This window comes from Bombus pyrosoma, linkage group LG6 (assembly GCF_014825855.1).
Source record: "Bombus pyrosoma isolate SC7728 linkage group LG6, ASM1482585v1, whole genome shotgun sequence".
In the NCBI taxonomy this organism is placed as follows: Eukaryota; Metazoa; Arthropoda; class Insecta; order Hymenoptera; family Apidae; genus Bombus; species Bombus pyrosoma.
The window spans coordinates 5,845,590-5,859,340 of NC_057775.1; the positions used below are offsets into that span (position 1 = coordinate 5,845,590).

General features: G+C 37.7%; 2 protein-coding genes across 11 annotated transcripts in view; both read right to left on the reverse strand.

The window, feature by feature from the left end:
* The window catches only part of LOC122568480 (epidermal growth factor receptor), a 171,733-nt gene extending 164,327 nt beyond the window's left edge, over positions 1 to 7,406 (reverse strand). For all 3 annotated transcript variants that reach the window (XM_043728240.1, XM_043728241.1, XM_043728236.1), the window contains exon 1: positions 6,613 to 7,406. In XM_043728240.1, coding sequence (XP_043584175.1) covers positions 6,613 to 6,694 — 82 coding nt within the window. In that variant the 5' untranslated portion in view covers positions 6,695 to 7,406. The remainder of the gene's footprint in view (positions 1 to 6,612) is intronic.
* A 2,268-nt stretch (positions 7,407 to 9,674) lies between these two features.
* Positions 9,675 to 13,751, reverse strand: part of LOC122568285 (protein NDRG3) — a 107,857-nt gene continuing 103,780 nt past the window's right edge. For 7 of the 8 annotated variants that reach the window (XM_043727862.1, XM_043727864.1, XM_043727863.1 and 4 more), the window contains one exon: positions 9,675 to 13,550. In XM_043727862.1, the coding sequence (XP_043583797.1) occupies positions 13,405 to 13,550 (146 nt within the window). In that variant the 3' untranslated portion in view covers positions 9,675 to 13,404. The remainder of the gene's footprint in view (positions 13,551 to 13,751) is intronic. The other variant, XR_006317040.1, reaches the window with a different exon arrangement.

Here is a 13,751-nt window from a genome sequence, read left to right on the forward strand (position 1 = left end):
TGTTTTCCAAAACTTCGCCACCATGCAATCGTTGCACCATCTCGAAATAGTCGGTCGAGAAATTAGACGAGTTCATCGATTTTTCTGACGCTTTCTCTCCAAGACAACGTCTTGCTACAAGCAAGAAACATCATCTCGGCATTGAATTCCGGGCCAATACGGACGCCCCCCTCATCAACCTCAATTAAACTCCACCGTCTCGCACTTATGCTCACTTCGCACCCGAGGCGCACCGAGTGTTGCTGGTGTTAAGTCACTATGTATTATTGGTCGAGCCAGTTCGTCTCAAGAAGGTTGTTCTGCAGACTTGGAATCATCAAAGGAATCCTTGTTTCCTGGTTTCTGATCGCAGAAAACTGCTACGAATAGGCGAACAATCGCCCCTCGTACGAATTACTTCGCGTTTTTGGTGCCTGTTCGAAGAAAGATCAAAGAGTGCAATTGAAACTTTCGATTTGAATTTGACTTTTTAATCCATTAGTGATGACGAGTACTTTCTTCGCGCGTTTCCAGTACGCGGTCCAGTGAACTTTACATTGCTCACACGGCGTGCAGTAGAAAGTTTCTTGTTTACATGTTATACATTATACAGCAATTATAAAATCGCGCTCTATTGTATCGCCGCGAATTTCTCAACATTCTCGTACGTCCAACGTACGTTGCCTGTAAGCGTCGCGTCGGTCACTCCAATTCCCGATACTAAGAACAAAGGCGATGCGACGTGGTATTTCAACACGTTGATTTATAAATCTTCATCTTTTTGCGATTCGACAGCAACGAAGAAGGAAGATAAGTAAAGATAAATACGAGTCGCGATTGATCCCTTTAGCCTTGTCGACTAGCGACATTTAGACTGTCACGATCAGCTACTATTAAGGATCCACTAAGATCTTTTCCTGTTAGTGACCCTCGGAGTGTGACCATGCTCCTTGAGACTTGTATGATTCAAATTTCACGCCGGACATGACGTTGAATATCACCGTTAGGATTATACATCGGTAAGAGCAATGTCGTTGAACTTCAATGCTCGATCATAAAAAGGTAGATCCTCGATTCGACGAGGGCCGTCTCAAAACCTTCCAGTGTGGCGATGAATGCGAGCAGCGTGTAGGTCTTTGAACTTGTTCCTTACGAGCAACAAGACTCGATTTCGAGCGTGCACCAACGTTTCTTTTCACGGCGAGCGTGCGTTTCGGAAGAGGCTCTATATCATTTTCTCACGTTCTGAGTGCAGTACAGAAAAGCCAGATACGATCTGACAGCGAGCGAACATCGAAATCCGCAAAATCTTTCACGCAAGATTGAATATCGACCGACGATGTAGAAGCAAGCGAGTGAAAGAGAAAGAAAAGGAAAAAAAGGAAAAGATGTTCCACGTCGATACAAAGTTGCATCGACAATGTGTTACAATCACATTTTCCAAGAATCTTCTCAATTTTTTCATAATTTCAAGATAATACCCTGGTTCAATAACGAAATCGATAAGATGATCGTACAAAGATTTTCTTCGTTGAAGCGCGAAGACTAAATTAAATTCTTAAACGCTATTATATTAATTATATTAATCGTATACAAGGAGATTAAATATTAAATGCCCATTAGATGACTATACCATTACACGCAAACGTATAGAAAAATTCTTCATCGGACAGGAGAATTATATTTTCTTTCGGTTTATGCAAAACCGGATGACGCATCCTTTAATAGAACGACGACGAGAACATAAAAAGCTTCTTAAGAAAACGTTAGTAAGATTTACTTCGGAAAAATCCTCAACTGGATTCAACTAGAAAATCAGTTATTCTATCTGTAAGGAGTTTCTGAGCGAAAGATAGTGGATTTTGCGCCAATTTTCGATATTCATAACGAAAATTATGCACGTAAATGATGAAATATACGCACGGATAAATTTCTTCGTCGAACACAAGCAAAAAAGCCTATCTTGGAAATATTTAATTCGAGAATAAACATGTTTCATACACGGTAGTTTGAAACTTTACGTTCAAAGAACTTTCTTACGGGCAAGTTGGTGCAATCGTTTTTTTTTTTCATATATACGTAAACCGGAATGTAACGAGAATTTCTCTCTTGCACACTTTTCAACATGTTACGAATTACGCTCCCGTAACATTGCAGTCAATACCGTCATAACTTGCACGTAGTCAGGTCATTCTGAGATTCCTGCGTAGAATGAAAAGCAACATGAATGGAAGAGAGGTAAGCAGTCACCGTTAAACCCTCGCAGCAGGATGCATCTTTCGCCCGTAAGCTAAATGGACTCCATTTCACTCGGAATTCCTTGACCATGTTGCCAGATTTTCGTTTTCCATATCTGACCAATTATGAAATTTATGCGTTTATGAATATGTCAGAATAATTTTTACCTAATAATTAAGAAGCTGATCGCAGAGTAACGAGCGTAAAGAGAAAGATTATACAACCGTTTTGTTGTAGATATTGATTTTGAAAAATTTTATTATTATCAACTGGTGGTTTGCATAGTACAGGAACCTCTTCATTTATCTTTATTATCTCTGTAGCAAGAGTGAATTCTCGTAAATTCAATTTCTACAATATCTGTGAAGACACTTATCAACATTAGTTTAAACATATTTGGTATTCGATGATAATGTTGTTTCATAAAATTGCAGCAAAACTATTTAAATATAAAACAATATGATTCTCTATACGTTGACATAAATATCTACCTGACATAAAAGTTATCTACCGTTGAAATAGTTGTCCACAGCCTAGTTTATTACATAGGCAACTGAAATGATACCAAACTATATAGAGTATTCATAGAGAGAGTATGGCACAAAGTCAGAATAATCGTGGAATGTCGATGGGGCACAATTGGCTTTTTGTGCGCGCTTAGATTCGGCGGGTGTATCATTTCATTAACCCATTAAACAATTACGGTTAAGCCCGGTACACTTAGGCTCGTGTCTACAACCAGCTGTGAATGCGTTCCTTGTAATTGAACTACGTTAGTTCGGTCTCTTTCTTAGTTTGCCAGACACGTGGGTCCGAGGTTCTTACCATAGAGATTGACAATCGTGTTCCCTCTAATTCTGAACATCCAGTCCATGCGACGGTCTAATTAATATATTACCGTTTTCACTTATTTATTCCACTAAACGATCCATAATTTTCTGCATCGATCGTTCAATTCCTTTCTCCTGTTCCTAATCGTCTTTGTCGTGAAATATCAAGAAGTTAAAATGGAAATTAATATTTCAGACACTGAAATTTTGTTCACATTGCTCCTACTACAAACGAAAGTTGGTAAGGTGAAGTTGTACGTTTGCAGTAATCTTCGTTACGAAATGATTACGACGGTTGTGCATAGCGGAAATGCGGCTTGGATAGCACGAAGTAACATAGAGAAATAAGTATGTATATCGTTAGAACGCGAGACAATGTACTAAGTAAAGCGTGGTCGATGCACGAGGTGAATGCATTGTCGCTCGACCCTGATTGCTTCTGCTGCCGCCACAGTACCAGCAGAGATAGCTCAATTGTTGAACATCCAATGCTGCTAAAGTTCATTCATGATAAGTCAAGGGCGTTAGGTACTATTTTCAATAAACCAGATATAGACCGAATTAATTAACCTAAACCTGAAGCTTTTTTTAGGAATTATTTGCTAAAAAATTATCGAAGGCAGGTAATGATCACAAATTGAAAACTTCTTCTGCACCATTGTACACGATATTTAAAGTTATCTGTCATGCAGGATGCGCAAAACTTTTAATTTATGAAGTAAGTGATGTAATATACAAAGTCGAATAATATTATATTCATTTCTTCTCGGAAGAAATCAAAAGAACTAGAATATCTCTCCACTAAAATTAATCTAACGTACGATTTAGGCTATGGTTACAGTAGATGCGTGCTCTGACGAACGAAAAATCTGATAACCGAAATGTATATACTCATGAGAATCTAAGTATTTGATCGTTCTAACGTATTCATTAAAATAACAATCTCTTGCATACACATATCAAAATCGTCAAACTTCCATGAGCTTTAATGGGAGTGTTATTAGTCCGAGATAATAGAAGAAACGGAGCAAGACGTAAAACCTTGTCACAAGTAAGAGAAGAAGCATCGCGATGGTCAAATCACTTGGAAACATCATCGCGCAAGATGATTCGCGAGGTGATGCGTCATCGGTGGCGATCGTCGTCATCGACATCGGTTCAAGTGGTGTTGACCCGGACTCGTTCCCTTGCATCCATGCGACTCGTTATCAATTCGTGGGAACGCCATGGCTATCCCGTACTAATTTTCCATCCGACGATCTCATTCGCGACAAGGTTTGCTAGAATAATTATACTCCGAGAAGATACGTGAAAAAATGCCATGTAAACGACTTTAACAAGTGTGAACCATACGAGTAATACGAAGGAAGAAGGAGAATGTCATCTCGAGTGGTTTGGAACATGAATTAATGCTGTTACTAAATATTCCTAATGGCAGAGTGAAAGGATATTTGTCACGTTCACGCCAAGTTTCTACCCGAATAATTCTTGATTAAGATAACATTCCTTTGATCGGTCAAACAGCGAGAACGAACCAGTAATCAGAGACTGTTATAACAGTTTATTAACAATTGTTCGTTCGATAGTTCAAACGTCCTCGATGCTAATGTATTCGTGAAAAGAAACTAATTTCTGATATACTATCCAAGGCGAATCAAAGGACAGGACGATAAATTTCTGGACGTAAAGATTTACTTTTACTATTCCGACTTTACTCTTTTGCTTGACGGAGAGCATCCTGGACTGTCCCAAGATCAGTTACATATTTCTAATTCGCGTCCCGATCATTTCATAGCTACCGCGAAATCGTAGCGTTCGATTCGAGTCTCGACTTCATGGTTGGCTGACTACCGCTCCTCTATGTCTTTCCTTCGCATACTAAAGAGAGAAAAGAGAGGAGAGACGTTGCGTTAAGAACGCGAGGGAACGCGTTCTTGCCTCTTCCGCAGGTTGCTACAGCTTTTTCACTCGACCGATACTCAGTCGAAGAATTCAATGAAGAATCGGCACATGATGTTTGATTCTACCATTTCCTCGCCATATTTGGTACGTCGCCTGTATACCATTTCAACGTGGTTCTTTTACCCGACAATTTTTTACGATATCGTCGATTAATCGATATAATGAGGTATTGTGGAGGACAAAGATCGATCGGAAAATAAATCACAGTATATACAGTCTATTCTACTAGTATTAAATCTCTAATACGATTATATGCTTGAACGGAAGGAATGTAAAAGCCTACAACGCGATATCAAAGAGAAGTAAAATAGTAATTATATCTGCGAGTATGACGGACTAAATCTAATCGTACACCGAGTAAGCGAAATCGTGACGTATTATCGTTTGTGCGTGTCATTCGATTGGAGGACCGATTCTTAATTAAACTCACGTGTAGTCATTGGATGTGTACAAGTGGATTGCAAACTGATCGTTTGAAATGACAAAGAGCAAGTCGCAAGAAAGCACCTGGCAATAGCTCGCGATTCTTAAGGAATGGTATTCACGGTTTAACAAAAGTTCCAAACGAGACACGTTGTACCATTGGCCTCATTCTTGGCCGAGCGCTCTGGGTGAACCGATCTTATTAAGGCTTAATTAGCCATTTAACAAGATATATTTAACTTACGGTGTACACAACGGCCACATGACGAAAAGTGAAAGAATCTGAGGTCGTTAAGCAGCCGATGCATTAATTACAATAGATTTTACCGAGAAACGAAACATTTACTTCGCTCCCTTGTTGATATTTTAATCATCAAGTAAGAAAGATAAACATACATGTTTTTCGTTGATTCGAAAATGTGGAGCAACGGGAGAAAGAAATTGAAGCACAGGAAGAGAATCACGCCTATATGTTTCTACCAGGGATCTCTTATTTGCTTATCTGCAAGGTAATAGCGTCTGCTTGTTGTTTTGCTGAGATAGTGGATTTTTATTTTAAGTTTGATAACGCGTTTCAGGTGAAATCTACAGGTGACGTATCTAAATCGCGAAGATTTCGAAGTGTACATATTTGTATTATTTTTAATCTCGCGAAATTCACATTAAAAGAATGTTACTTCCAATGTTGTCACTTCTAATAACTGTATTTGTTGGACAATTTTATTAAAGACCTTGATAAAAAAAAAAATTACGTTTTATGTTTACAAATGAAACTTCGCTGCAAAACTATGAATCACAAAGCAATTATTGCGTGATAATTTTATTCATTCGATTGCGTGATATATTTATATATATTTATAAATGTACGTTGCATGAAAAATGATTAACATGCTCTTTCAGCAAATAAGTAATGTAAGGCAAATAAGAACTGTTAAAATGATTCAACTATATACAGCATAGTTTATATATTTACGCCACACAATAAAAAGAAACTATTTGCCATAAGCAACAGTTACGTGTATCAACTAATTAATACACGTAAATGTCTAGCGTCCGTGTTTTTTAATTTTTTCGCTAAAGTATGTTTACACGCTGTGTTTTGATACGGTAATAGGTTCCCATCTCAAAACTTGATATGATTTCTTAGTTGGAAGAGAAAAAAAATAAACAATTGACGAACCTCTTTCCTCGATGACGTCGGCCTTGACGACGTACACCACCACGAGGAGTACGCAAACCCCGAGGATCCTGGCTAGTCTCATCTTTTATCCAGGCCTTTCAATCCAGGAAGAATTCCCCAGGCACCTTCACAATAAAGATCGACGCATATCCACTACACCAGCACCGCACACTTAATAATATCGCACTATATATCACTCCGAATTTTTTTGGACGCCCCCTGAATGATTTAGCGACAACAGGGCGATGGTAAATAGTTCCACATCGAGAATCAAGTGTCATAGAAGTAGTAACAAGTTGCTTATTACGGTATCAGGTGAATTAAACTTCCATCGGAATCTCCTCGTCAGGTCTATATATCAGTCCACTTCAAATGATTCAAAGTCTGCATCGTACTACACACACTCCGTTTCAGTTCCGCGAATATTCCTCAATTCGAATTACTTATTCGAATTAGGCAAGAAGCACGAAAAATTCGAACCACGTTCAAATTCAAGCGTTTTGAACGCATGCGCGCGTAACGACTCCGTTTTCACCGTGATTTGTTTTGTAACAACGCCGGTTGCACACGGGGGAAGAACGATTTCTTAAACACTCTGTGACAAAGACACTGCAATTTCACTGACTCGAATGGACGAAACTCACTCGCGACTTGTTCGATGAAAATACATATTCATCGAACGATAATTTAATAAAATTCGACAACCGTATACGAAGAAATTGGGTTCAATGTAAGAAAGCGCTTGATCGACCACCTTCTCAGGCGTCTCTCGGTGGACAGCCTTACTCCCACGCTGGCCGAGTCAAGAATACGCGCGCCTTGTCAAAGACGAGTCGTGATTCCGTTCGAAGACGGCAGGTGGCGGTAACATTGGGGCCTGACGGACGCTTACGAACAACGCCGATGATCAACGAATCGATAAGCGGCATCGCTGAAAGTGCCTGCATAGATATAAACATCGATTTTTAAATACGCGATTGCAAAATGAATAATATTTCATCAAATCATATTGTTAGTGTTTATACGAACCATGTTTATGGACACACCTTAACCTTACATTAATTGTTGACATTATACGATCGATGTAATGTTGTAATTGTATTCGTATTGTGCATACAATACGAATAGAAGGATTTACTTGTTTAATTGTTTAAAAATCACAGATTGTCAGTTAAAATCCAAATGCATCGGGTCATTGTCCATCGAGCCAGGTAAGACATGTCGGCATATACGGGCCTGTCGATTCCTTGAAGACAGTAGTCGTTTGATCGTCGCAAAAATCATCGAGAGACTGGTTTCTCGTCGCCGAGGAACGCATCTAGAGTACGTGTGCACATGCAACTGCGTACCCAAGAGAAAACTTGATACAAAAAGGTTGCGATGAACTACGGTGGAAAGAGAAAATACGTCTACGATCGATTTTCTATCGATTAATTTAAAGCGATGTAAGGTTTCTTATCGGATGAAAATAAATAACCGTAAATAATTTTTACCATGTAACATGTATATCTATAATATCAAATATATTTAAAACAATTTGAAGCTCGTGTTAATTTATAAAAATAAATACATTCTTTTCGGGTGGTATCTTTATTTACATATGTATATCGAGATTTCAATCGAACACAAAGTTCGATATTTGACATTTGGCAGCACTGTATCCAAACAAACGTTTGCGAGGGAGAATAGTAACAAAACGTGTCCGGTGTGAATTAACAATGTACGTTTAGTTGTTAAAATAATGAGTCTAAATAGTGAAAAGTGCTAGTTTAATGATAATTTATCTTTAATTTCAACTATGAAAACATAGGAAAAATCTCTATGCTTCGAGATAGAGTGAATAAAGGACATGTTCTTCGCACGATTTGGATGGAAGAAAAATAGAGATTGCAAATGGAAGGGACTTTTTATCTATACGATATCTTTCAACAGGTAAGTACAAATGAAGTACCCTTATACTTGTCGTAGCAAGTTTTTCCGATGTACGTGGCACATAATCATACGGTGATGCGATGCAAGTAAGAAAATACTGTCAGTTGAATACCTATATGCAATAAAATTCCGATGATTGAAACTTCTGTACGTAGACATTTTCGAAACTTTGGTCATCACGTATTCACAGTCATAGAAATATTATTAATTAAATACTTGTTACAAATAATTTCGATGTAACATATTTTAACCTCAATCTTGTTATGACATAATCTTTATTGACATTATTTGTGCAACTTACTAAATTTCTTAATCGTTGTACGTATGTCTGATCCGTTATAACTTTCATACGATCGATACGTGGATTGTGAAGTTCGATTATGAAGGAAAGCAACATGGCGATTCACTTTAAGCGAATGTTTCATTCTATTCGAAGTACCTATATGACTTTATATGGAAACGAAATATTATCGTTTGATTTGTACATTTTATCCTTCTAAAATCCTTTACAAATGTCTTCATCGCAAATTTCTTTCCCTGCAAGCTCTTTTGCTTCTTTTAAATCGTTATACCAGATCCTCCTGACTCACTGGTTCCCAGATGAGATCCGGGACCCATAATGCGTGTTCTTTTGGCAGTTTTTTCTTGCATGAAAGAAACAAGAAGGAATATGTTTATTATCAAAGATATAAGACGGTAGTAGAGAGCGCATGTGCACGAAAAACACGTTTACGTTTTTTGTCTGTGTGTAAAATATCTTTCGTTAATTTTTCTGTGTTGGCTTTATATGAATGATAATAATGATATATTTTTTCAACTTAAGAAAAAGATAGATTTTATAATTTACTTACCACGTGATTATTGTAATAACAATTAACATTCACGCACGTATTTACCTAGATGTTTCGAGATTCATACATATTAATATAAAGAAATATTTCATTGCTTTCCCCGTTTTTTGATAATTTTTATACCACATTTCTTGGAATAAATAATTTCTTAAAAACAAATGGGACGAACAAATATATTTTTTATGTAGAGTATAACAAATTAAATAGAAGTTGAGTAATCGGAAACATTAATTTGATTCAGAATGGAAAAGGAAAATTTTATAAGAAAATTTCCGTTTCTTTCTTTTTATGTTCATTTATTATAAATAACAAGATGTATATTCGGTGCGCACGTGTTGTTTAACCTGTATATTTATAGATATACTCAAGCTCCGTCTAAGTTTATTTCGCTTACTGTACTATACCTTGTTTTACTTTGAGTTGTTGTCAGTAACATATTTTTTCCGCTACAATCTATTTGATGATACGGCGCGAGGAATTTTTTGGAAATTTGCTTCGGAGGCAAAAGCTCCACGTAGCACCTCAAAGAAAAACATCGCTATCCTCTCGCGAGATTGTAGTGGCGTTTTGATACCGATTTTTTGTGAACGGCCGTGTGCAAATGAATTTTTCTTTAAGCCCTTCGTAACCAACAACCATGTCAGTTTCGCACCCCCTTCGAGCTTTATAGACATTCAATCATCGTTAACATTTTCAATTAAAGTGCAGATACGATAGAATTCTCGAGATATCGATAAGTTGTTGTTTTTCCCTTTCTTTCTTTTTCATTGAATCATAACGAATATAATATAATTCGTAAATTAATTCGTACTAATGATATGCGTACTCGTGAACATTATCAATGAAAGATTAAAGATTAAGATTAGATCTTCTTGAACGGTTGTACAATGCGTAATGGTATCACACTTTTCCACGATATGTTCAATCAAATATAATTAATAGGGAAACGTCGTGAGACTTGAACGTTGTGGATCTAATCCGTTCTTGAATGTTTCTATAATGCAGCTCCAAGAGCGACGTGGAAACGAAGGGATTAATAGTAATGTGTCGGTGGTCCTTCGAAGCTACGGTTACTCTTATAGCGCTCGCGGTTTAGCAATGATTAATGCGTGCATACCTTTATTTTCTCAATCCTCTCGAAGAATCGAGCCTGAAAGTTCTAATACTAAGCTGTCGACTACAGATCTGTCTTCAATTCGCCGGCCTAAATAACGCGCCATAGGTATACATCTATAATATATTCGCTCTTTTTTTATAAACTCTCTTTTACATGAAACGATTAAACCTTTCGTCCCTCGATACGTCCTTTGTCTCGACTTTCGTCGTGTTTTCGCGCATCTTCTTCTTCTACGACTTTCCGATTAATATACCGTCGTTCTTTCTTTCTTCATTAATCGAGAAACGATACTGTATATCTCACCGACGTGCACAGTACACGCCATTGATGGTCGTAAATGCCGTACTACAAAAATTTTGCCAGGGTTTTGGAATTTCAAAGGAATTTCGTAATTTTTGTGTATATCGTTTTTTATCGTGTTCCACAATTTTCGTAGAATCCTCTTTACATAGAGATAATTTCTACACAACTTATTAACTAATTAAAAAAAAAAGAAAAAAAAAATTGAAACTGATCAAAGGACTGGATATGAATTTCACTCGATTGAAATATAAGATATGTAAGAAATTTCGAGCGTCCGCTTCAGATAGCCGAATTCAGCGGAATTTCCAGTGGCGATTATTACCATGAATGTAGCGTATTGCACGCTTTCGTTTTGAAAGGACGCGCGAAAATTGGGAAAATCCGGGACGTACGGGAATCGTAATATATAAAACTAAAGGCGTTGAAACTTTCGAAAGCTACGTACGACATCATGTAGCAGGCACGTCTTATCATATCACGCTAAAGGCTTTAAGAAGCCTGGTAGAACCGTATTCAGGTATCGAACCAGATACTTCTTTTTTATTTAATTTTTTGCGATCTTTATTTCTTTTTTGAACGATTATCTACGTATCCTCGTTCCTATGTATATCACGCGGACGCATGCTTTCATACGCATACGTTCGTTTCCTCTTTTTCTCGGTTTCACATACACACGCTCGCATACATACATACATCCTCGCTTCTAATTATTTCTAAACGCTTGAAACTAAGGAAAGGGTGCGAACGGTGCGCGAGCGCAAACAAATGAACGAACGTTTGTTCCGTTGTCGGGCAAGGAAACGTTATTTATTTCATAGGATTTAGCCGTTCGAGGATGTTTAACGCGCGAATATCCTCGGGCAGACTCCCTGTTTTAACACGAAGCACATATCACACGTGCAGGCCTACGAGAATTTTTTTCTTATCGAGAGAACACGGACGGTCGTTCGTCACGACCGATTGCTTTAGGCTTTATTTTGTTGCATTCGTCCACTTGAAAAGTGTCCGTGGCTAACGAACAAGCGACATCATCGAAGATGTCGACACGTCTAATCTGTCGATACCTACCTTTGTTACCTCGTTTTTCTTTAATTCTCTGCGCATCGTGTCAGCGACACGTTCGATTTTGCTCGTAACCGTGTAACGTGTCTTATTGATCGATCATCGATTTATCGCGAGTAATAAAGCCAGCTCGTCAAATTCGATAAGGATGCGTAAGCGACGACGAGGCTCGACGATTTACTCGTGATTCACGGAAAGCTTTTAGTAGGCGCGGCTGGACGGGTTCAAATTTATAAAAAGACATCGCGCTTTTTGTTGGCTGTCGATTCGTTTGAATAAACGCGAATATCTGCTCGAATTGTGCGCAATGCTCTTTCCACGAACTTGACTCCCTCGATTCTGCACCTACCAGTCGTTTCTTGCATCTCCTTATGAACACGGAAAGCAAATAGTGCGCGCTTCTCTACGATGCAGTGCTACCACACATGTTCGTCTTTAGTGCAATTCGATTTTTTTGCACATCGTTTTGGATAATTATTACTTTTACGCTTTTAGAATTATCGATCAAACCGTTCGATCATCGCTACCCTTCGTAATCGAACCATCGTTAAACCATAATTAACGGTCCGTATGTAACCAAGACTAAATTCCGTTTTTCACGCGCATTATACGACGAGTACCTTAACCTTGCTCTGTTCAAATCATCATTGCTCTGCTCTGTCATCTTTTCTGTTTCTTTTTTTCATCTTGTTCCTTTGTAAAAGTCGCAGTTAAGTAAAACCATGATTTCGTTGTTTCTGACGTTGTACGAGAACCGTATCTGCGAATAGATGAATACGATGGTTGTTGGCTTTCGATGCGTCAGATGTAATTTGTAATCGCATATTCCTAATCTCAAATTCATGTTATTAAAACGACCGTCGGTAATACGCGATATAATAGTCGCTGAAATTTTAAAAAAATACGTTGTTCCGCTGAACAAAGATTGCATAGGATTACAACAGTAAAAATTGTCACGTTGTGTGTTGGCAAAAATTGTCTCCAGCATTTTAAAAGTGAACTCGCGTGTTAATTCCGAATTATATTGATTACGTTTAAAAGTCCCGTGGACGATAACCGGCTTAAACGGTGTATTATTGATTCAAACGATAAAATCCTCGTTGCATTTGAAATAAAATCTATCCGACTAACCTAATCTATCGTTAATAGAAAAGAAACAAGTGAAACGTGCATTACGGTTGCTACAAAATATCTTGTACCATTGGAAACGTTCATTCCGCTTGTAAATATCTTAGTCTCGTTATAAATAAAAGGGAAGTAGAGTAAACTTAAAACGAATACATCAAAGTAAAAATATGCTTAAAAATCGAATAATCGACGTTAGCTTGATAAACGAAAATTACAAGTTAGAGCCACGTTTATCGTTGCTCCGACGAAGCCTTGAAAAAAAAATCGACGTCCGATTCGATCTGCGTCGTTCTGTTTTTCTTTTTCTTTTCTTCATTTTCTTTATCTTTCAAGTTCTTGCATGCTTAGTCATTCGAAAAAAATAACCAATGGTAAATTGTGGAATTTCTCGAGAAAAATTTAACAAACGACTGCCTCCGATATAGGATTCTCGGTGATGTGTATAGTGGCGGTGGGCCAGTCGATCTTCTTACTGCAAACATGATTGAGTCCTTCGAGGGAAGCCAGTCTGTAGTCAGCCATTTTCAACGGTGATAGCGGTGCCACTGTAAAGAAAAATAAACGAAAATTCCAGGTCAGAGTAATTGGAGTGCTGAATCACATTCTTCATCCTCGTGTCGAGGTTTCTAATACGAATGTATCCACATGTATGTTCCGTTCGTTCAAAAACAAATAAACTCATCGTATCGTAAATAGAGATAAAAATCGAAACGTAAAATCGTTAAAAAGGAATTAAACATTTAGCT